At 38.1% G+C, this 25,681-nt stretch overlaps 1 protein-coding gene across 1 annotated transcript in view; it reads left to right on the forward strand.

Moving 5' to 3' along the window:
* The window catches only part of sotv (exostosin glycosyltransferase sotv), a 727,528-nt gene that overhangs the window by 63,832 nt on the left and 638,015 nt on the right, over positions 1-25,681 (forward strand). The window contains exon 3 of the mRNA XM_089595800.1: positions 17,778-17,961. Within this exon, the coding sequence (XP_089451926.1) occupies positions 17,778-17,961 (184 nt within the window). The remainder of the gene's footprint in view (positions 1-17,777; positions 17,962-25,681) is intronic.

Below are 25,681 nucleotides of genomic sequence, written 5' to 3' on the forward strand. Positions count from 1 at the left end.
CGCTCGTTACTTTTCCAATCATAATTATTTTGGCTATCATCCCTGACACTTTCTCTTTGGCCGTAATTTCTGCCATTCCGGGTCTTCTTCCACTATCATTATATGATCTTCCACCTCTTCTTTCTTCACCCCTATCCTGGTACCTTGTATAGTACGGTGTTCTGGTCTCCTCACCGCGACCTTTCTTCACTAGCAGCCCCTTTTCTATGTCGTGCCACAATGAACGACACTCTTCTGCTTTGTGCCCAATTCGGCCACAATAGTTACACTTGTTTACCTCATCTTCCTTTTTGTTAAATTCTTTTTCCCATCTCTCATATTTATTGCTGTCTACTCGAGGTTATTTCATAGCCATCATATCCTCGACTTTCAATGCCAATGTAATGGCCTTTGTTAGCGTTATGGGCCTATGCATAGAAACTTCGTGGTTGTACGGGGGATTAACGCCTAATATATTTTGGGTCACTACTTCTTTTTGAATATTTTTCTTAAATTCCTGCCTTAACATTTCAGAAACTTCAAGGTTTGCTTCTTGAAGCCCCATAGCCCTGTTAAACAACTTTTGCATGCGATCTGAGTATTCTTCTACAGATTCCCTATCCCTTTGTCGTTCCGACCTAATTTTTGCCATAACTGTCTCTGTGCTACTGATGGCCCCGTACCTTTCCGTAACCTCCTCGAGAAATTCTTCAATAGACTCAAACTGTGTGATTCTATCATTTAAATGTGCTGCCGCTCGACCTTTTAGCCTGCTGGATAGTGTTGCCAAAAAATATAGGACGTCTCTGTCGTCCATCTGTCGGCCTATTGCCCTTACTACCCTTGTGAACGCCGACAAATTTATTGGGTCCCCTGTAAATATTGGTATTGTTGGGATTATTGTGCTCAATTCTTTAATTGAGTAATTTATATTCCTTTCATACTCCCGGTGATGCGGCGATCTGTGTGTAGACCCACCTGTTGTTTGCTCCCACCTCTCCTGGTTATTTTTAAAATTTTCGAACTCCCGCATCGGTCTAGCTTTCCTTCTATCTCTATTGTGGAATTCTCTTTCATTTTCTCCCCCCTCCCTTTCTGGCCATCTCTGGAGCAACTCTGTCTCCCTTCTCCAATTGCCAAGCTGATTTCTAGCGGGCCCCCTATCTGACTCATCCCCTTCCTCTCCACTATCATCACTACGCAGGGGCTCTATATATGATTCTGAGGCTTCGTTTCCTCCAATTATTTGCTTAGGGCCCTCTTTTTTTTTTATCTCTTAGTACGACCGTCTTCATGCCCTTAAAAATTTTTCCAATCAAGTCTTTTGTATTTTTGTTCGACTTTTCTTACTCTTTGACTGCCTCGGGATTGTGGCAAAATTGTAACCATAAACTGTCGTCTGTTACGACCTTCGCGTCTGCTAAGCGGTCCACCGCCCCACCTACAACGTTATCAATTTTTCCCGACTGCATTTTGTTTTATTCGCTTGGTTATTTTTTTTTGTTTGTTTGGTTGTATTTGTTTGTTATGGGCCAATTTGATAAAACTTATCGCCCAGCAGTAATATAATTTACCATTTATATAAATTTTATCTACCTGGACAGTATTGTAAGCAGTATGATCCAAAGCATTTCCGTGTTCGTAAACAAAGTGTCCAAAGAAAAATATTGTTACCAGAGGGTGCGTGGTGTGATGTAGTTTCGTGTTTTGGCTCTCCCTTGTTTTATTTCCTGACGGTGCCGGCCTCCTGGATGGCTGCTGAGCGCCCACGCTGGTACTTGACACCTGCCCGTTTCTCACGTGTCTCGCCGCGTGTGTCTTCTTAACACTGTATTCTTTTTCTTTTCTTGTTATTATTCACTGTTTCTTCTTTAAATTCTTTTTTTTTTTATTTCACTTTTCTTTTCACGATAATTCTTTTTATTTCCACTTACACTGCACTGTGGGTGCTTCCCGACGACGAAAGAAAACCAAAAAAAATTTTCTATTACTTTGTCGTACACAAGTCGCCACACGTCGAGCGCCAAAAATTGGGGGTCGGGTTATCTACAACCTCCTGTTACGTGGGAATTGTGGAGTTTCGGGGTGTAAGGGGATTGAATACACGTGGAAGAAAGTATATGTTCGTTTATTAGAGTCTCAAGGCGAGAGCAGTCGCGTGCGTGGCGTTAGGTTTGGAGGCTGATTGGAGAGAGAGAGAGAGAGCGGGAGAGCTGATAACGCTCTGGCCCGCCGCCAAAAAGTGATCATCATACTCTGTATCCGCTGCTCATGCGCCGTGAGAGGTGAGTCTTGGGCGCGAACTTACAAAGGTTCTAGATACTGTACGTCACACTACTAGGTATACAGAGTGAATATGTTAAGTATCCTCATTTTTTTTGTGCCATTTTGATAGCAGAAATAAAGCCTAACCATTACGTTAAAAAAAATTGGCCAAACCTTCAGTACTGAAATCTGGATCCTCAAACGTTATTCAACAACCTTTTATTGAGGAAACAACGATTTCGATCTCTCCATTGCATTTCAAACTTGGATTTATAAAACAGTCAAGCCCTTGGACAAAACGCAAAAGTGTTTCATGTAAATAACTTAAAAACTGTCTTAATTTAGCTAAGCCAAGTTAGCAGCAGAAATTTTCGATGATCCACAAATAATATTGCTGCATAATAAAACTTATTTGACCTCCCACATAATAACTGTTCAGAAAGCTGCATGGAATTGTTTCAAACAAGTCTCCAAACACTTTTTTGATAACCATAAAACTCTAGACGACAAGGAGATCGTAAGTAATATGGTTAACAATTACCACAATTTTAGTTGCAACATAAGTATAAAACTACATTTTTTTGATTACTTTCATCATCTGGATTACTTTCCGAAAAAGCTTAGCACCAACAGTAAAGAACATGGAGAGAGTTGCCACTGGGACATGAGAGATATGAAAAAAATATACCAACAAACAATGCCGTGAATTCGATGAATGACTATTCTTGGAATTTTAAGAGAGATACGGTAGCAAAAAACTTAATCGTAGATCAATCTGACAGTCATTAGAGAGTGAAAAGTCTGGTCTTATAAACGATTGCAAGAAAATAATAGATGTATACTTTATTTTATTATTAGTAATATTATTCATTAATTTAATTATTCAATTTAGTACTAAATTTTTAGTTTGTGTGAGGCATGTGGAACATACTCAAATAAAACACCCCGAAAAGTGTTAGTGTAAGATGAGGGGAACACACTTAAAATGGCTTTTTTTTGGACAAAAATCTTGCCCCGAGCGAAATTTATACCGAAAAAAAATTTTCCTTGATACTTCTAAGAGTGTAGACTTTAATGTGTCACTATTTCATTTTTTATACAAACTAACCTAAAAAAATGATGGATCATAAATGTCAAGTGAAATATTGAATGAAAATTTTCCAGCCATTTTAAAAACTCCAATTTCAACACTAGATTGGTAATCAGCGAACCCTCATACGTATTTTTTCAAATAGTGTAAGTTAATTTTCTATTTTCATGCTCACCAATTCAAATAAGCCATTATTCACTATTTTCCCACTTTGACACCAGTTTCGTAATCCGTGACCCTATTGAATTTTCATTCAACATTTTACTTGACATTTATGATACACCATTTTTTTTGGTTAGGTTGTATAAACAATGAAATAGTGACACATTAAAGTGTACACTCTTAGATGTATCAAGGCACTTTTTTTTCGGTACACATTTCGCTTGGGACAATATTTTTGTCCAAAAAAGGCCATTTTGTTTCACTGTGCGATCTGATGATACAGCGCAAATTTTCAGAAATACAGGCGTACGCAGCATATAACCGTTGGATTGCACAGTTTTAGGGTTGATAAGTAATTTAGATTTCAGATAATGAGATTTGTAGGTTTCAGTGAAAAAAACTAAAGTAGTCACTAGTTTTTTCTTCAAAACAATAAATGGATTAAAATTTGAAGGGTTTCTTATGGTTTTTGCAATAAAATATGTTGGTTTATGACGAATTTAGTTGTCTCCATCCCAGCCGTAAGCACTAAAACGCGTTTTAAAGGAGAAATATCATAATTTATTATAAAAATTAATTAAGGCCCGAGTCTACATGCTATCTGTTTAATGAAAAGTGAGTTTATTCAAGTGAGTAATCGAAGAGGAGATGTAGTGCTGAAGAGAGGAAAAAGGACGGAAATATGCAGAAATGTGTGTATTGTGAAACTGCTATGTATAGAAATACGCATGTGATTATAATTAAAGTGATCTATTTCAAACTTTCACGCCTATTACGATACGTTGAGTGTACCTATTCATGTACTAACCACTGCATAAACTGCGCTGCGTTCCAGTGTGTATGTGTGAGTTAAATAGTTAAGGATATCGGAAGTATATACATCGATGATGCGCGTGTAAAATTGTGGTGAAAGAGGAGGCGTGAGAGAATGAGAGAAGATAAAAAAAGCTGACTTACTTTGTTAGGCCGTCTTCTACCTCGGGCCTGCCGTCACGTTCCAGGCAATCACCTCTGTCAGCCAGGGCCAGGACGCTGACCAGCCTGCCACTCTGCCGCGGAATGACGATGATGACGACGACAAGGGAAAGCTTACTACAAGGTCATCATCACCGTGGCTTCGCTGAAAGGTAGCGTTGAGGTGTTGAAGAGTTACGCTAAACTCAGAGGTAAGGTAGTTGTGTAGTGTCGTCGTGGAAATTGTACATAGTCTTGTGCGTGTGTGTCAAGCATGCGTGTCAGGGTGAGCTGGACGAGATGGACTCAGGGATTCGCGAAGCAAAGAGAGCGAAAAAAAGAGAGTGATTGTCACGTTTCGTGCCACGTGCGTAGCGCCAAATTGTGCTGAAAGTTCCAGGCCTAGACGTCCGCGTAATTGTTCTAGTTGGTCAATAAAGTGATTTGTCTTGCTGAAATAATTTAGCCTTCGTTGTTTTTGTACATGCTCTTCTCTGGGTAGTGCCGTTTTCAGATAGCGTGAATCGTTTCTCTCTAGGAGAGCAGCCTGATTCCCGACATGCTAACCCCGGCGGGACCTCCTGTGGAAAAAAGTCTCTAGGAGCTAAGCAATGAGCGCCGTGATCGTAGGAAATAATTTCCTGTTTCAAGACAGTGTTGGCACCGACGAGTTGCGATAACTTTCTTTGGGTGTTGTTTAGGAACCCCTTTGGCCGTGACACCTTTAGTGTCTCAGGGCGTGAAAACGCAACGTCACAGGTTATTTAAAACCTAAATGTGATAGAGCTTATTGAATAAATAGACCTTAAATTCGGATTCAGCAACCTTAAATCATATAGTTAGTATTGTCTGATGTGACGACGACCTTCTCTCTGGGGCCGACGACGTCACCGCAGCTCGGCGCCTTCGCAACCAGCTGAGCGGGCTCATGAAGGCCGGCGGCTTTCCCCTGCGGAAGTGGGTGGCCAATGTCCGCGAGCTGCTAGACGATCTGCCTGAGGACGTCCGCTTACGTTCGACCTGGGAGCAGCTCAGCGCTGAAGGCCTCGTCAGCGAGCTCGGGGTCAAGTGGGATCCACCGTTGGACTGCTTTCAGTTGACGCCTTCACCACTCCAGCCGCAGAGCATAAAGCGGACGATGCTCGCGGCGCTCGCGGGTCTGTTTGACCCATGTGGCTGGCTCGCGCCGATCGTGTTGAATGCCAAGCTCTTGCTTCAGGATCTCTGGCGCTCCAGACTGGGCTGGGACGAGCCTGTGCCAATCTCAATGACTCGCCGATGGGCGGAATTTACCGCCGAGCTCCTGGCCATCTCCACCTTCACCTTACCGCGCTGGATCGGAGTCGGGCCTTCTTCCGAGCTTCACCTACACGGCTTTTCGGACGCCAGTCGCCGCGCGATGGCAGCCGTCATCTACTCTCGCCTCGCGCCCGGGGCTGGGCTGGCGCTCTGCCACATTCTTCTGGCTTGGACGAAGCTCTCGCTGATTCGCTCGCTCAAGCCGGCGCCAGAGACATCCGCGCGCATGACGATTCCGCGCTTCGAGCTCCGCGCCGCACTGATTGCCGCCAAGCTCCTGCGGGCCGCTGCCGACGAGCTACGCGTACCTGTCGACCGCTGTCACGCATGATGCGACTCACAGATCGTTCTGCACTGGCTGCGTTCAGACAGGCCAACCAACAACGTGCTAATCGACAACTATGTCGCCCAAATCCAGGAAATCCTGCCTTCGAGCGTCTGGCGATATGTGCCGACCCAGTCAAATCCAGCCGATCTCGCGACCAGAGGTGCCGACATGACCGGCCTTCGCTCGCAGCGCACTTGGTGGGAGGGCCCCGCTTGGCTCGCCGAGGACGTCGACTCGTGGCCCCTATACCCGCTTCCCCCACCGAACCAGCATTCATCCATCTGCTGCGTAGAGCAGCAGCTCGACGCCAGCTACCTCGAGAAATTCTCCAACTTACGCATGCTACTAAGCTTCCTCGTACGCATTCGTCGATTTGTCTGGAGCCGCTTAAGCAGGGGCCCCGTGCTTTCGGTCGCTTTACCTCTTACGCCGACCGAACTCCACGACGCTTTTCTCGCGTGTGTACGCCTCAGCCAGGAGAGATCATTCTCGGACGACCTCCAGTGTCTTCGACGGGGCGAACGTCTGCGGAAGACGAACCCCTTGGTACCGCTAGCAGCCTTCCTCGATGACGACGGAATTCTGCGCGTCGGCGGGTGGCTCGAGCATTCGCCGCTTACCTACGAGGAGCGGCACCCGCCGATCCTCAGCGGCGCCTCTTCCCTCGCTTCCATGGTCATCGCCTGGGCGCACTCTCGGGCGCTGCACGGTGGATACCGTGTCACCAGTGCCTACGTCTGTAAGCGCGCTTGGCTCCTCGGTGGGCCCCGGCGGATCAAGGCTCACCTCCGCAGGTGCGTCGTCTGCATCCGGCTGCGAGCGCGACCGGCGACTCAACTCATGGCCCCACTGCCGTCGTCTCGAGTCTCCCTTTCTCGTGCCTTTGCCTGCACCGGAGTGGACTACGCCGGCCCTTTCCATGTACTCTCCGCCAGAAGACGAGGAGTCCAGACCACGAAAGGCTACATCGCCGTTTTTGTGTGCCTCGCCACCAAGACCCTGCACCTGGAGCTGGTCGGCGATCTCTCAGCTGCGTCCTTCTTAGGCGCCCTCCACCGATTCGCTGGACGCCGCGGTCGGCCCGGCGAGATATGGAGCGACAACGCGACTTGCTTCCGCCGCGCTGATGTAGAGCTGCGCGATGCCTCGCTGACAGCCGAGCTGGACTGGGGATTGGTCGCGGGCTCTCTCGCCGATCAAGGAATTGCTTGGAAGTTCATTCCACCGGGTGCTCCTCACTTCGGTGGCTTGTGGGAGGCCGCCGTCAAGTCAACCAAAAGTCACCTCCGGTGCGTCATGGGGTCACGCCATCTCACCTACGAGGAATTTTCCACGGTGCTCGTTGGCATCGAGATGGTCTTAAATAGCCGACCACTGACACCGCTATCTGGAGACACTGGAGACCTCGATATTCTCACCCCAGGGCACTTCCTCGTCGGTGGCCCTCTTAACTCCATCGTTCTGCCCGGCCCCCCTGCGGAGAGCTTGGATGCGCTCGCCCACTGGGAGCTCGTTCGGAGGGTCCGCGCCCAGTTTTGGTCCCGCTGGAGCCGAGAATACCTCAACACACTCTAACAGCGGTCAAAATAGACTACTCCTCGCCGGAACTTCATCGTCGGCGATGTGGTCGTCCTCCTCGACGTTACACTTCTGCAGTCCAGCGGCCGATGGCCGATCGGCCGTGTCATCAGCGTCCACCCGGAAGCCGACGGCTTTGTCCACGCTGCTACCCTCAAGACGGCGACTGGCGTGTACGAGCGACCCATCACCAAGATGGTCTTGCTGCCTGTGTCAGCGCCTTCCGCGGCTCCGCTGCCTCCAGAAGACTCCCCGACCGACCCCGGTTTGGCGGGCGGCACGTAGTTCTTTGATCCAGGATCGAGGCGGGCGGATTGTTTGGTTTTGTGCCCGAGCGCGACAGCCGAGCGAGGCGCTGCGTGCACTTCCGCCATGCTCATGGGCTTCCGCCTTACAGGGAGCCGCCTCTGCGTTCGGGCACTTGAGCACTGCTCTTTGAGACGACCGGACGCTTGTCCTGCTCACACTCACGACGCCTCTCACGCTGTAATTAACCCTCTTGTACAATATCAAATAAAGTGTTTTACCAAACAACTACGGTTGAAAACAGTTTAGATGTGTTTCTAACGGTTGCAGACTGTTCATAGGCAATTATGACGATCAAGAACCCCCTTGAGGTATTTTCAAGTATCAAGGTCCGCTTAGAGGTACTCTTGATGGTCTAGAACCGCTTGGAAGTACTTTTGATGGTCAAGAACCATTTAAAGTTTTTTTTCAATGTTTAAGAACTACTCCGTTCATCATTGTCCATCCAAATCTCAATCCATCATTGATAATCGTGCTTCGCTGACAAAAATAATTGTATGGCTGAAAGGGTAGCTAAAAGTATGACTCACTGTATGGCTCAAAGTATGGCTCAGAGTATAGCTTTAAGTATGGCTTGAAGTATGGCTCAAGGTTTGGCTCAAAGTATGGCTAAAAGTATAGCCTAATGTACGGCTTAAAGTATGGCTAAACTTATGGATTAAAGTATGGCCTAATAGGAGGGTAAAAGTATGGCTTCAAATATGGCTCAAAGTATGGCTATAAAAGTAAAATTATAAGTATGGCGAAAGGTAAGTACAGCTCCAAGTATAGCACAATGTGTGGCTGAATGTTGTGCACCAGACGTAACTTGAAGTATGAATGAAAGTTTGACTAAACGTGTAGCTGCAGGTTCAGCTCGAAGTATGGCTAAAAGTATGGCTCAATGTGTAGCTTAATGTATGGCTCAAAGTATGGCTAAAAAACGGCTAAACGTATGGTTTGAGGTATGGCTCAATGTATGGCACGATGTACAGCTTAAATTATGGCTCAATGTATGGATTAATGTGTGGCCGCATTTACGGCTGTATGTATGGTTAAAAGTATGGCTAAAAGTTTAGCCTTATATCTTGCTACATAACTGGCATAGTGCCTGGCTAAATGTCTGGAGTTTTACTGTGACAATAAAGAATCGTATGATCTTTTCTTTAGACTTAATAAACACAGTGCTTTTAAAAAATAATTGTATTCCTTTGATAGTAAGAATTTCATTATTAAACACAATGCTGGACCTTGGACCTCAAACTTTGTCATTTGTTTTTTTTGTACAGGTTACGAACACAGTCAAACTATAAGTCATGTGGAAACAATTATTTTTCGTAGCCAAGACGATTTGGCCCTGCTTATTAACAAATGTTGTTAGGCATTGAAAGGTGAATATTGTACATAAAAGATGAGGTTTTTTTTGTACGTAAATAATGAATGAACGTTGGTGACGTAAGTACGCACATATGAGTATGGGTGATTTCATCGTGATGGACTTAAAAAAAGCCTCGAGTACAGATAGATACTTGTACATAGCTGAAATGTAGTAATAAACGGTCTGTAGTGGTGCGAATAATTTAAATAATGAAAGCCAAAGTTCAAAGTTGTTTTCATCCAGTGACGCCTTTCAATATTTTTATCCTTTGACCTCTGCTCCCTGAACACTGAGTTTGTATATCCTAGCTGCGGGTACTCGTAAAAACTTAGGAATATTGTCAATCTTTGGTCAAGTATTTCGCAACAGAATTCCCACTTAAAATCCGGCGATGCTTCCATACACTTTGGGCTGACACTTAATCACATACTCATTATGCTTTATGCATCATTTGATATGCTTACAACAGTAAAACAGTTATTTAAATAAAGTTGAACCACGAACAACGAAAATAAATGAGAATAGTTTCATTGGTTTCAGAAATTTTTATAAAGTTTAATAATTTTTTAATACATTACTTTAATTTTAGTACTAATGCATATTAACAAAGTTTCTATAATTTCTTTGAAAAACATGTTGTTATTTTTCTTTAAAAGATAAGTTGTATGAACAAAAGTACTTCTATGTATCGCAAAAACTGGTTATTTGTCTTCGAAAAACTTGATCTCGTGTACGGGAGTCAGTATTCATTGCCATAAGAAAAGGTCCAGGATATCGTGGGATCTACGAGTAGTAGGTTTTGGAAACTGGACGAGGAAGAGGTAGTGGAGTCGAGATCCGAGCTCACAATACCTGTAAGCAATAGCGCAAATATAATAACTAAGACATAAAATTAAAAAAATTTTCATTACTAGTAAATGATCAATTTAGTTATAATTAATTACAAAATAGATTTTGCTTATAATAATATTGTTAACAGTCGTTAAAGAATTTATATGTAAAAAAGTAGGGCCAGCATATCTATTTGTATAAGAATAGTTGTGACAATTTATATTAACGATTTTGATTGAGTATTTCTAGGCTTTTTATTGTTAAATAATAATAATACTACTTATTTATGAGTTAACTACGATAAGTGATTTCTCATACTAAAGCCTATCAATTTCTTGTACAAGACAATAATGCCAATGATCTACGCAACTTTTGATTGAACTAGAACTATTTTATATTGCGCTTTAGAATAGTCAAGAATGGTAGATGCATGTGACATAACCGTTTTCAATCACTTATCTGTACATTGAACGAGCTATATTTATTTGCTGTACTGCGTTGCCTGTTAAACTAACCTTTGCAGAATCGGTAACTTGAATAATTATTTACTTAAAAACTGTTCATTTTCGGGACTTGCGCCTGTAGAAACTTTTGTTTAGAAGATCATAATCTGCAACATATATTAACTTCAGCCAATTTAATCGGAACCCAAAATCTCATCTGATTGGTGCGGGGTCCCTTGAGGTTATGTTGTCTAATAACTAAACACTTCCCTATTTGTGGGCCACGATGTTCTTTGTCCCTTTTAGAATGCCTGTATGCCTGTAAAAATCGTTATTTTTAGTATATTTACCTTTTTTTCAAGATACAGCGTATTTTCTAATATTTGAAGGTTATGTGTTTGCATGACCATAAAAAATTATTCCTGCATTATTAGAGTTTTTCTGCTAAACGTAATATAATTTTTCCTATAGTTTTCCACTATCTTTTATGAAGGTACATGGAAAGCATCTAAATTTAAGGTTATGTTTTTACATAATTTAAAACCGATTTTTTTTGCGCCACAATAATTATATATCGCTTAGAAAACCTTGAAAATACGCCACATTTTTTAAAGGAAGCAAGGTAAAGAAATGAAAAATTTTTTAACATCTAAAGGTTATATCACATCATAAAAACCCGCTTAATCAATACTGGCTATATGCATCGACCAGACATACATAGAAAAATTATCTGTAAATGTACTTTATTAAAATAAAACATTAAATAGATTATATAGTATTAATATTATTTGCTATATTTTGTACAAATGCGTGCAGGAAAATATGTACTCACTTTCACAGTAGAAGTAGCGAGTAAACACACTCTTATCATACATGCACACTTTCATGGTTAAATCTGTAATTCTATTTGTACACCACTTATACACCTATACATACGTGCATGTATACGTGCAGATTGCACACAGTAACACACTACGACACGGCAATACTAGTGTACATAACACCACATACGTACTATACATATGTAGCCGAATCCGAAGGCAAACGATGAGACTCGAGTGCCAGCGACACGCACAATTTCAGACGCGTAAAGAAAGTAAGAGAAAGTAGGAGCAGAAGAGAGCGAGAGAGGCAGTGGCTGTATGCTCGCGCCTATCGACCCTACTTTCTTTTTCCCGCTGCGCTGTTTTTCCTTGAGTTCTGCTCTAAAGTACAGACGTATGTTTAACGAAATCGGTACCTAACCAAATAAAATTCTGACTTTAAAAATATATTTCTGACTTACGATATTTTTTGTACTATAAAGGTATATTTTACATTTGGATTAGAGAAACAATCGAAATGTATGTTACAAAATACAATTAACACTTGTAACCGTTGTGTTTTCTTCATTAAAAAAAAAAATTATTATTTTTTTTTTGATATCTTCTACTTGGTTACTACGATAGTCTACTGGCCTAGTTGCCAGAGCCACCCACTCACCACCTATGTGTGTGGGCATGTTGCTGCAGCCATTTACCAATAACCAATCGCCTTAGGCTGCGTTCACAGTAGTAAGACTTACTAAAAGTTGAAGGGGTTAGCGTGTAGTGCGTTCTCATGAACTAATAGTTCTTGCTGCACATAATAGCGAATTTGCGGTTCGACACCCCTGTCAGAGTGGGCTCGTTGTGATTGCTCTTGAGGCTAATTGCATGTGATAGTCTTAAAATTGTCGCAGCTTTTTAAGCAAAAGTTTTAATAACTCAACTTGCATGTGCATCCCGACTATCCGAACATTTAAAGGATCTTAAGAAATTAGCCAAGGCTTGAGACCATGCCTGACTTGAATGAACTATAATACTCGATCTGCTAACCGACCATATAGGTAGATACCTCACACCCTCTCGTGCTGTTTTATATTACCTTGCAATTTTCTGCGATTTTCGTACTCATCTAATTATCCCTCGTGCACACGCGCATGCCTGGAGATCTGCTGCGACTTGCGTGGTCCTTTGTGTGCACTATCACGTGATAGGCAATTTCTTTGTACCTGCTCGAGCCTTCGTGCACCCCTGGCGATTCCCTCATTCATTCAAGGATTCAAGTGGACTTCGTGATATATTGTGTTGTACCTCGTATTTTCCTGTGCTATCTTACGTTTTCTCGTATGCCCTCATGCTTGTTTGCAATATCCAGTTATGCCGCAGCTTCTCTCGCACTTCTTTTTTCTGCCTTCTCTGTGCTAGAGACGTATATATGTGCAGATTTAATTGAGCTTTAAAGAAGTTTTGTTTGTTGGTTTTGGAAGGGTTAGTGCCTTGTTAGGAAGCTGGCATTTAAAATTTACATGAGCTAAGATGCTGCGAATATAATTAAGTAAAGTGCGTATTTAGACAAACATTTAGTAGTTTTAATATTGGTAGATTTAATGATTTGCTAAAAACTTATGTTACTGAATGTAATCAGCACAAGATTAGACCGCAAATTTTATTCTTTGTTGATTTATACGATACAAATTATGTCAAACATCATTTAGTGGTGATGGAATCGAATATTACGTTTCTTTGTTTGTTAAATGAAGAATACTGCTCTGACGACAATGATAATCAAAAAACAATTCGTCGAGTAACAGCAAATTGCCACAACATCAAGTAATTGATCATTCAAAGGCTCAAATTCCCTATTCCTACATTTTTTTCGTAATTAGTTTTGCATAGAAAGTTTAGGAATATTAAATATAAATTAACATGTTGTAATGAAAAAATATTTATTTATAATTAGACTGCCCATGAATATTATGACTGATCTTTTGGTATTTAGCATAATACATGATTATATACAGAGTAATTTTAGGTTAAGACGTCTGTATACAACTGAGTAGTAATGTTTATACTTTCAGTTAATTAAAAAAAAAAAAATCTCGTTATTAAAAAAAAAAATATTTTGAATAATTAAATTTAGTCAATGAAGCAAAGAACTTTAGAGCAAAGGCCCTGTTTATGTTCAACTGAAAAAAACCTGAAACCAAGGAATCGTAATTTAAATTTTTGCTTGATAGGAGCTTTGGATTATAAGTTAGCCATCTTTGTACCATTCTTTTAACAAATATGACTTAAATAAAATATAAAAATGTAAGTAACTGATTAATATGACACAGCTTGTTAATGTAAGTTTAAAATAAATGAAGCATGCACGTAGAAGGTATCAATTTTATTCTTTCTTGCAATTATTTGTGACGACAGGTAAGTTACCATCATTATCGTAGATGACGATAACACCGTAATTATCATCGATCCTGCTAACATTTAAATGTCATCCTTTACCTTCAGAATTACGGTTGCAGCCGTGTGATGCATAATAGAAAAAAAATTTTTATACACTAAAACAATACTCAGACAGACAACAAATCTAAACTGTCTTACAATTTATGAAATTAATAACCTCCAGTAGAGAGAGTACGTGATGGTTGTTGTGACACTGGCTTTGCACAAGAGCATTTGCAGGGGATGCTGAATGGAGTTCGATATTCTGATTTTAGTTAAGATATGCTATGGTCAGAGGTATAATCGTGTACAGTATGGTGTTCAATTTTTCATTTTGCTAAGGAGTGTAAGAATGACAATCTGGTGGAAAATACTGTTTAGATTTAATCTTTTGCGAGTCATTGTATTAGTAACATTTGAATGGAGCAGGGTACTCAGACTTAACCTCTAGTGTACTATGACGAGAAGTTCCACGTCTTATCTTCAAATCCACAAGAATAACATCCAACAATTAATTACATGTAGTGCAAAGAATAAAAAAATAAAAAAGAAACTTGTCATAAGCGCACCATTATCATCTTCATCGCTTGTAAAAGCATAACTTTTTACAAGAGTAGCCATCTCTATCTACAACTGGATTCTCTTCAAGTCATTGACGAAAGCAGTGTGAAGAAGAGGTGATTTGAAAAAGGTAATATACCTTCTTTATCGTCGAACATGTTAGGCAAAGAACGATTCAGATGACCCTTGGAGTTGCTACTGTGCCTTTTGGGACAGTTGACTTGACTGTGTCGAAAAATCTTCAGGTATATTCCCAAAGTTTGCAGCTGCTTCAACAGATGATTTAACAAATGCCATGTTCTCGTACAGAGGCCATGATGATCGATAATTAGACCCTACAGCTCCTGACTTTGTGATAGGCTGCTTTTGTAGCTCTTTCGAAAACTGCAGTCTAAGAGCCTTCCACGTGTTTCTACATGTTGTTTCTGTGTACACAAAATAAAGAAAAAATAATAATATTGAGTTCAAGCATACAAAAACAGGTATTTCCACGCATTTATATCAATAAATGAGCTCCATAGCATTAAAAAATGCCAAGTTAAGAAAGTATAAAATAAAAGCGTACCCTAGTTGTATTCAGATGACTCATCAATCATCAGAGATGCTAATACTGTAAGATGGGTATCAACTTGAGTCCTTACCCTTAAAGGAGACTTTGACGAACGTTGTTGAATACAGCACAATGTACAAATATTCACTAACTTTGCCTGGGTTAAGTGCCATTTCGTCCCACGCTTTTAACAGTAAAAAAAGCATTTTTATCATGCACGTGTCTAGCACAGAAAAGGCAGCAAAAAGTGGTGCAAGAGAAGCTGCGGTATCACTGGGTATCGCGAGCAAGCATGACGGCGTACGAGAAAATGTAAGATAGCACGGGACAGTTCGAGGTACAGCGTGGTATCTCGTGAAGTGCGCTTGAATCCTCGAATGCACGACGGAATCGCCAGGGGTGTTCGGATGGTCGAGCAGGTACGAGGGAACTGCTTATCATGTGTGAGTGCACACGAGGAAGGGCGTGAGTCGCAGTAGATCTCCAGGCGTGTGCGTGTGCATTAGGTATAATTAGATGAGGACGAAAATCGCAACGAATCACTAGGTAATATGAAACACCACGAGAGGGCGCGAGGTATCTACCTAGGTGTTTGGTTAGCCGATTGAGTATCATAGTTTATTCAATTTGAGCTCGGTCTTGAGCCTCAGCTAATTTCTCGAGAGCCTCTGAATATTCGAATAGTTGGGATGCACATAAGAGGGTATTCCATGATACTGCTGTTGCCACCTACCAAAAAAGTTCGCCACTTTTTAGATATTAAAAATACAATGAAGACCACGGTGTAAGATATACATGTGGTCCCATTTTTTACATTACCTACGGTAAATTTTTGTAACGATTTTGTGTCGTTTCCACTTTCTCGCACCAGTTGTTGAATGGGAAACGAACCCTGAGCAAACGAGCACCTGGAGCCAATAAACACTTTCAAAGGGAAAAATAAAAATAATAAATATAATTGTAAAATTATAATAAAACTTGTATGGCTTAATTTGAATATAAATTAATTAAAATGGGCACAAAAATTGTTGTCGAATACTATAAAAGTGGCTCAACATTATTTAGTGTGCCAAACAATGACGAAAGTCTGTATACGTTATGGAACAAGGTCATTTAAGTGGCTTGTCATGTAAATGAATCTTTTTTGTAGCAAACGACACAGTATTTCTTTCGCTAGTATTATTTGGTGTTCGTCGACACTAGTAGTATAACTATATATGGTGGTGCTCGCTAACATTGGTAGTATAACTATGTATAGAATTCGACTCTCATGCACTATCTGCTGGATTTTCAATGAAACAGCACAAATACTTCACAAAAATTATGCCTACATGGGACCACTTGTATATCTTACACTCTGATCAAGACCAATGACCTATCACGATCGTGGACAAGCTGCTGAAGGTAGATAAAAATCTTGACTAGTCCGCAGATAACTAGAGTGTGCTGGATGTAATCAGGCTGTGCATATCAGCATACGCTAAAATCATGATCTCACGAAGGACGCCTTTGTGGCAGTGGTAACAGTGGCAACTTATAGAGGCGTCCCAAAAAATATTGTGGGTATACAGCTCCTTCACAAATACACTTGCACGTCGAAATCATGATGCGTGCTCTTCCACACAGTGTGGGAGCTGAGGTGAAGGTGAATAATGCCAGCGCAACGTCCGTATCAGCTGCCGCATTATCGTAATCGTCATCCGAAGCCTGTTGCTGGGAAAAAAACAAACTTTCAGCTGGCACCCTCTGACGCCCTCTGCAGGAGTCCTATGTGAGCTGAGCTGTTATAACTTAAGCTTAAAAAGCTGCGGAAACTTTATGACTAACTCATGCAATCAGCTTCCAGAGCGATCACCACGGGCTAACTCTGACAAGGGTGTAGAGCCTTAAACTTGCCATTATGCACAGAAAAAGCTATATTAGTTTATGCAAAAGCGCTAGACGCTAACCCCTTAACTTTTAGTAAGTCTATAACCTATCATACCATGGGCACAAAGAGATTGCCTCCGGTGAAATCCTTTGCCGGTTAAACTGGCACTCTCTGCAGCAAGGGCATATTTGGTCTACTCGCTACTGAGTATACGCTGTAATATGAGTGAGCCTATAAGGCTTACCTTAGAGAAGAATTCGCAACTGAGGATCTTACACTCCTTGCCGGTTAAACAAGATTCAGATCAAGGCAAATTAGCATCGCCGAAAAAGTTCCATGTTCCAGGGACAACTCTCTACTGGTAAGGCCGGTGCTCCCTGCCCGGCGTCTAGCATCGGATCCACTGATCCTTACCTATAGCCGTAATACTGTTTCCCATTTATCTACGCCTGAAGACCTGTGGGGTGGCGAGGAAAAACCCCTGGAATCACTCTGAAGGACAGACAGGGTTTCATAGAAAGTCCCCCTCCGATGAAAACAGTTTTTAAAAGCATCTGCATTCACTGGGATTTCAACCATGATCTCTAAGAATGGTGTTGTATCAGTACCAAGCATGCTTAACACTAAACCAACACGGCTCCTGTAACCATAATGTTATTGTCGCTTATCATTGAAAATACGTTTCTAATTCGTTGCCAAGCCTAAAGCAGCTGTTTGGAATTAAGGAGAAAACATGTTTTAAGTCTTGTTATAATCGTTGGTTGACAATATTTTTCAGATATTTTGTGGTACTTTTAAAACAATGCAACACTATTATAAAATGTTTGTTAATTAGCATAGGGTGTAACCCATACAGAAGTTTTGTATATGACGGTTTCTTCTGGTGCTTATTTATGACTTAGACTGCTAGATTCCAAGAACTTTTATGCATTACTGAATTGTTTACTTCTATTTTTCAGCGAATGGGTGGCTTTGTCAGCGCAATTAAATATTGATTCTAATATCAAGAGGCAGCTCATAAATATAAAAGAATTGTTTCCAGATCAGTTACTAATACTTAGTTCATGTAAAGAATGCAACACCACCGACTTATACTTCAGGTGCATGAACAATAATACCTACGAATATCCCTCAATTTTGCAAGTAAGTTATATTTTCTCATAATCAAATAGTATGTAGAATGTATAAAACAGAACTTATTTTACTGAAAAAATGATGTAGTACAAATGTATTTAATTATCTACGGTAACGTTACTTAAGTAGACTGAAATTATTGTGTGCATTCCTTTAATATCATTTGCAGTTTGCTTAAAAACTTTATCATAACAATTTTTTTTTTGTATTATCTCATGCTTCGTACTCCAATGCCTTAATAATGTATGACGTCCCCTAGGAGAAAAGAAAATGAGTAAGTTAGGATTGACCGAGTCGATTCTGTATTCCATGTTTCTCAAATGATCACTGCTCTCTTTCTCTCTTCTTCATTCTCTCTCTCTCTTTTGTGATGAACTGCTAGTTGATTTTTAGAATCCTAGCGTTTTTCATTTAGTAAAAGACAAAAACTTTAACGAAAACTTTAGTCTTGTGAAACATGTTCTGAGCTACAAAAATTTATTCACACAACCACTAGATCTAGGGAATAATGCTATTCACACAATTATTTGAGTCTGATGTTTCAAACTTTTTAATTAATAATGACACGATGCAGGACTGTACACTTTCCAAGACTATATGCTTGTATAAAAAGACAAGAGAGAGAAATAAGGCTTGCAATATTCGGTAAATGAGGGTAGAAACTGGAGTTTTTAAGATGATGTGGCTCCTTCTTGGACACATTTTATGTGACTGGTTCCTTTTATTATACTCGATGTTACTTAATAAAGTATCACTTGTCTCCTTAGACAGCGTTTCAAGTTCGTGCACAACAATCCGAACTACTGTCCTACTTATTTTCTGTAATGACATGATTTTTCTTTAGTTATCGACTACCATAAGGTGCCTATTTAGAGCCAGTCTGAGCATTCTTAGTGACTTTATTACCGTTTTTTGAGCTAAACGATCAATTGTGTATTCTTCACCTGTAGATTTCATACGAATCACTTTGACATAAGTATTATCTGCTTCTCACGAATAAATAAGGTGAGAGGTAGAGAATGTAATTCAGTATGAATTAACTTTTTCCTTGACAAATTTATTTGCTACTTTATCTAATTCTACTTCACCTTATCTATCACTCTGAAGATTTCATAATGTTATTTATAATCATTTGTAGTGCTGCCGTTCTATCTGTCCTTTGGTTTTTCGTGGTAGCGTGGAATATAAGAGTCAACATGCCTTTATAAATATTGCAGCTGGGTCCGTTGCGCACAAAATTAGAACCAGTAAATAGTTTATGTGGCACTTTGTAAGTAATTTCAGAAGCTAATTATATAGCTTAGACAAAACATTTTTGGCTACACTTCTTGATATTGCATTCCTACCAATTTATTTTAGACAGTCCCTACACTAAAGATACAAGTAAACGACGAAGAGTATTGTGCTTAATCAATCACTAGTTAAGTGAAATAGTACTACTAATCTAGCATGATGGGTTTTATTTAATCATTTATGGTCTTTTGATTATCAGTCCTTCCATGTCATTAAAAAATTTTGGTGTCTTGTTGAAAGAAAACTCTTAGCTATCTTGATAGGCATAAGAAGCGCTCCAAAGGTTTGAATCTCTTTTGGATCTTCATCCAGTCTTTGTGTCTGAATACTGGTTGTGAGTAGGTAGCAGCCCAGTAAGCTAACTTCTAGTGGTTGACTATGCAAAAGAAACCTATTTTAATTACATCGCGTCTTATGAAGTTGACATCACTTTGTGCTTTTAGCTGCAGCATAAACTAAGTTCTTGCGCAAACGTATGTAGTAGAAAATCTTATGAATCACTGATTTTTTAATGCAGTAAATTCAACAGAACTATTTAAAACTTGCTTGAAGAAGTTTAGCTTGATTTTTTTTTAAACTAATAACTTTATTAAATAATTCTGAGTATTTTTTTAACTTTCATAACAGGAATGGAGTTAATTTATTTTTAACATAACTCTTGGAAAAAACATTCTGTAACCAAACACGTTCGAGTACCCTCAGTATTATTCATTTTAATAGATTTACTGTAACAACTGTTTAAAAAGGAACAAAGTCGAAATATTCCAAATTACAGTATACCATAATAAATCAAATAACTACGTAATTTCTACAGTTTATTAGTATTTATTACCTACAAAAAATCTAAATGAAATTAGTAAAAGTAAGTCTTATTCTCATTCAACTCCTTTTTTAACTCAACCTCTACAAAAAAAATTGTTTATCTATTGTGTAATTATTTATATACTGTGTTGTACTATAGGTAGCATGACTTATCAAGTAAATAGTTGTTTTATTTATGATTATGTTAATCACTAAGTATAATAATTGTGGCTCTTCCTTGTGACATATGGTAGGAAAAATAGAAAATATGGTTATTTTAACAGTCTGTCATCTCATTTTTCATTTTGTCTCTTTGAGCTTCAAATTATGTCAATGAACGAGGCTTGATTAACTATTGAAGATAGTACAATTAAGCGGCAAAACTCTTTTTTTTAATAAAATATGTATTTATTTAATAAGTAGGTGATACGTATTTACCGCCTCCAAAGACCATAGAAATGGTACAAGGGACTTCCAATATTAATAAACAACTATCTAATGTATTGTGGATGACAAATTCAATTTTTTTAAGAGATGACGCTGAGTTCTGTTTGCTGTAAACATTGTCAGCTTGTAAAGTACCCTTGACCAACGTCACATACTGTTGGCAGAACTACTGTTTTAAAAAAACACACATATCTACATTATACTAGAAAAATGTGGCCCGCAACTAACTTGATAATATAACCATTTTGCAAACATTGAGCCTAATAAAATCTTGTTTTTAGAATTTTGAGATACACGTGTCTCATTTTAGTTTTTCTAACGACTTTTTCAACCATATATATTGGTAAAGCTGTAAATGAAGATTGCAAATGCTAAATTTATCTAAATTATATGAGTCATACTGAAAAAAATAATTATATTTTGTTGGTTGAAAATTCAAGTATGCGAATCTGAAGTAAATATAAGCTTCGCTGTGGAGGCTACGTCTGTTTCTCGAATTTATCTCGTAGCGATCTGGCACTACTAGATGTAATGAATCAGATTTTTTAGTTGTTTTTATGTATAGAAAATTTCTAAAATACTGTTTCTACAACCACGTTTTACAAGTAACACAACCGGAAGCCGTTAAAAAAATTACTACCTGTTAAGGTCTCACCTTTTTAAGGATGTTTTAATTTCATTCTACTACCTTATAATATTTCTTCCATGATTTATTGTATCATCATTGTTTATAAAATTTTCTAAATACATATAATTGTTCGAGCAAAAAACTATTATTTCCGTAAATGTGTATACATTAGATATCGAAATATCATTTTAGGTGTAAAATCTAAATTACTAAGTGCCAAGAATAAAATGAGTTCAGTTATTTATTAATCATTTCAACTGTTTCAAGACAATTGTAATTTAAGATAATTGTCTTGGAAAATAATTATTTTGGATCCAGTTTTTGAAATCGTATATTTGTGCGTATTGAAGTAGTTTTTTTACCTACAGTGTATGTTTTGACTTAAACACTTGATGAACAGCGTGATTTGTATGATGATTGAGATGGTTGTAAGGAAGCTTGAATTTTTATTATAATTTTAGATTTGAAAAACTTTTCAAGAACCAGACAGTAGTCGTATCTAGTTGTTTGTTTGTTTAAATTATTTAAAAATTATAATAAAAAATTATTTATAGTGTTGAGTATCAGAGCGGGAATGTCTTTCTATGTTAAGTAAATAACACTGATTTTGTATTTAACACTATTAAACGTATTTATTGAATAGAAACACCAAATTAATAATTTTGATACAAACACTTTACTTTTCTGAGGTAAAGATTCGGAACAATCGAAACGAAAAGTAATAGGAGTAATCGAGTTATAAAGAACGGCAGTAAATTGATCGTTAAAGTGCGCGTGTAAAACTTTGAAAAGAGGTGTATGTGTGTGTGTGTGCTCATGCAAAGGTGCGTGCACCTTGCTCAACGACCGAGTCCGAACTGGCTATTACATCGCGCAGCTACATCTAAAGAGCAAGCCGCTGCTTACTTTACACAGCTATTGACTAACTAAAGAAACGCGGCGCACTGCGATTTGTTGTCTTGAAACTCGGTGTACTAGTGACTGATTGGTAGATTTAATCAAGCGCGTAAACTTAAATCTTAGGACCTTAATATTGAACATATAGGAATGCATCATACTTAAATTTTCTAGTGTATTAACGACTAAACTAATGTTTAGTATGTTTTCAGAAAAAGCTAATTTAGAAATAGCTAATTCACTTTTTAAGTTCTATTAGAAACTAAAAATGTAACATTATCAAGTTTGTTAGTACATAGTTCGATATGTCTTGGAAAAACGTCATAAGTCCTAAATTTAATTCGATCAACAAATCTACAAATAATTCGACCTTTTCACTTGGAAAAGATGTAACCGAGCCACTCGATAAAAATTATGTCGTTAACGACATACCACGTGTGAATTGCAACTGCTATTATGTCGGTCAAACATCGAGAGCTGTAAAATTAAGAATGGCAGAGCATAAAAGAGACATAGAGAAAAAAAAAGGATACATCCGTACTATTACAACATAGCATTGAATCTACACACAACTTCAATTTTGATAAAATAAAAATTTTAGACACAAAACAAAATTATAAAAAGCGCCTGTTTTCCGAAATTTTAAATATACATTATTTTAATAATAATATTAATAGACAACAAGATACAAAAAAATTGAAAAAATTGTTTCAAGTCTCTTGTTAAGTCAATTAGGAAAAGAGGCTAATTTGATATACATGATTTGAGTGATGTTGAGTGATAACATTTCTGAAATAATTTTTTTTTTTGTTAGATTCAATATCTGAAATTTTTGAATTCCTGAAATCAAAGGTATAATTGAATCCTTTTATGTGTAAAGCATCAACAAACTTAGAGCTTCCAAAATTACTTTGATGCTTAACTAGTTAGTCTCTTCTTTTGAGATCTTTTCGCTTCTCCCACATATGTAGCAGAACAAAATTTACAAGTAAAGTTATGCACAACATTTGTCTATGCCATTTTTTTTTTATTTTATCTTTACCTAAAACTATTCCCTTGTCAAGTTTATTTTTATTTCTTGGATATGATCGTACAATTCGTTTCTCTTAAAATTTTGGAATAGGTTTTGTAAAACCAGGGATTTTATGGAATAGCTATTTTGATCGTATTGTGCACGTGGTGTGTGTAATGTTCGAGAGATTTATTTTGAATTTGTCGAAGTCTGATTTTATTAAATTTTATAAAAAATGTTTGTGTCTAGTCATTTTTACTTAAAATACTTTTTACCTTTATAACTGTTTTTCGATGAAACAGTTTGTCAGACATTAATATTGCACGATCGACTATATTAAATACTAAATTAATTTTGAAAACTAAATGATAGTTAAACTGAAAATTTATTAGTCTATTTCAGGCCATAGGTTTCATATACCAGTCAGTAATAATTTTACTATTGAATTTATTTAATGTTGTATCCAAAAAGTTTATGGCAATGTTGGACTCAATCTTACACGTGAATTGAATGTTTTTTTCAAATGTATTAAAAGTCTTTTAAACTAAGTCTACTTCGTCTCTGTATATTCAAAATTGTCTCATTCACATAAAGTTTATAAATAAGGAGTACACAAATATGTTTCTCTTTAAGAGTACGTAAAGCCTCTACCTCAAGATCCTCCATAACAATGTCTGCAAATAGTGGTAATACTGCACTGAGAGAAGGATTTGTTCACTATCAACTTACAAATATATTAACAGAAAATTAGGTTACATTTTCTTCATAATTTTTTAAATTCTAACGTCACATTGACGTTGAACCCGTGCCTCGTCAGATGGCATCACGTGGGATACATATTATACCTAAGTTGATAGTTAACATATGATAATTACTAATAAATTCTTCTGTCAGTGTGGAGAGCCCAATGGACTGCCAAAAATTTGGCTATAATATTTGTCATTGTATTGGAAGAAGGTATTATTGAACAGGAATTTCGTGCATTATGTTATTTCATGGAAGAAAAATTTGGAAATTTGGTTGATTTTTAAGACTCTTATCTTTAGACTATTAACAACAGATCCAAGTGAAATGTTTGTAAAAAGTAAAACAACGTCTGAGGATGTAAAAACAAAATTATCTGGAATATTTATATGGTTCGTTGTTCTTATAAAATCAAAACTATTGTATACATGGGAAGATAGTTTTTTAAAATAATTATATAGAAAGTCGCGTATAATGGAAGCTGGAGAGGGATTGAAAAAATTTATAGATGAGACAATGGGTCTCAGAAGAAAAAGTGGGCTTATAAATTTTTGGCAGTCCATAACATCTGGCTTGTTGTGTATTAGTTTAAGTCAATTGATTGTTATGGAATTTATGGTTTAAGCTATTTATATCATGAAGTCTCCCAAAAGCATAGAGAGGAGAATCTTCCAAGTAACCCGCCCGGAAATGCTCGTCAGGCTTCGTACTCGGCTGTACCAGCTCTGGTATCTAGAGCTGAGATGGCTCAAAATGTAATGTGGCCCCAGAGGTATTTTTGGCTTGCGTCTCTGTAAAACTGCGTATTAAACTTGCGCACACATGCGCAGTTATGGGACAAGAAGGCAAGTTGATACATCATATGTTTATAGCTATATTTTTCTCTTAGCTTTTTATGAATTTACAAATGTTGAGTTAAGTTCATCAGATAAAAGTGAGTGCAGTAGTAATGCAGAATACACAGCATTTGATGGACAATGATAGATTTAATTTTATGAAAAAAAAGTAAATTTGTAGCATATCCTTACGGATATAACGCATAAGTGAGCATTACAAATATTTCTTTTTAATGTGCTGATTTAAAAGTACTTCACAAAATGAATTGATACGTTATGTTATCTGCGTCATTATTTGTTCCTTTAGAATTATTGACAGGGATGGATAAATTAAAATTTTCAGATGTCTTTTTTTCAGACTTAAAAATGTTGCTCAGCTGAATGAGTACAATTTTTTTGTTATAACTAAACAATATTTTCCGAAAGTAAAAATCACATGAAAAATTTTTGGATTTTAAATGATCTCATACTAGTAACCGCTTCCTCAAAAATTTCACCAGTTTAAGAATCGTGATGTATTCAACCCTCACTGAAATAATATGATTAATGTAACAGCATCCGCATTTTAGTTCGTTATCGTGAAAAAATTTGAGATATTTGATTGCAAAGCTCACTCAACGCAACATTACTCTCATGAAGCTGAGCTTCGAAACGTTATATTATATTGGTTGTGGTCCAACTGTAATAACCTGTTTTCTTTAAAAAAATATAAATATTTTGAAAAAAATCATTTATCTCACAAAGTTTCTCTAGTAAAACATTGATTATTGTTAAACAAGTTGAGATATTTGCGTTAGAAGTGTGTAGCTGTAAGAGTCTGTATGTTAAATGCATGTTAATAAAATGCGCTGTCGTGTGCTACTTGAAAGTTTTAACCCAAAGTTTTCAGAATAACTATTAGTAGGTCACAAGAGCCTTCTGGAATCACCTTTTTGTAAATTCAATATTAATTTTTAAAAAATGCTCCAGGTCTTTAGAAGAAGCAAGATTAAATCTACCTGTAGTCATATTTTTTCTTACTTGTTGCTGTCTTTCCTACCTAATTATTTGACTGTCAAAAACTGAACATTC

The sequence above is a fragment of the Copidosoma floridanum genome, unplaced genomic scaffold (genome assembly GCF_036245765.1).
Source record: "Copidosoma floridanum isolate Cflo_tuat_1 unplaced genomic scaffold, Cflo_Japanese_pri ptg000028l, whole genome shotgun sequence".
Taxonomy (NCBI): Eukaryota; Metazoa; Arthropoda; class Insecta; order Hymenoptera; family Encyrtidae; genus Copidosoma; species Copidosoma floridanum.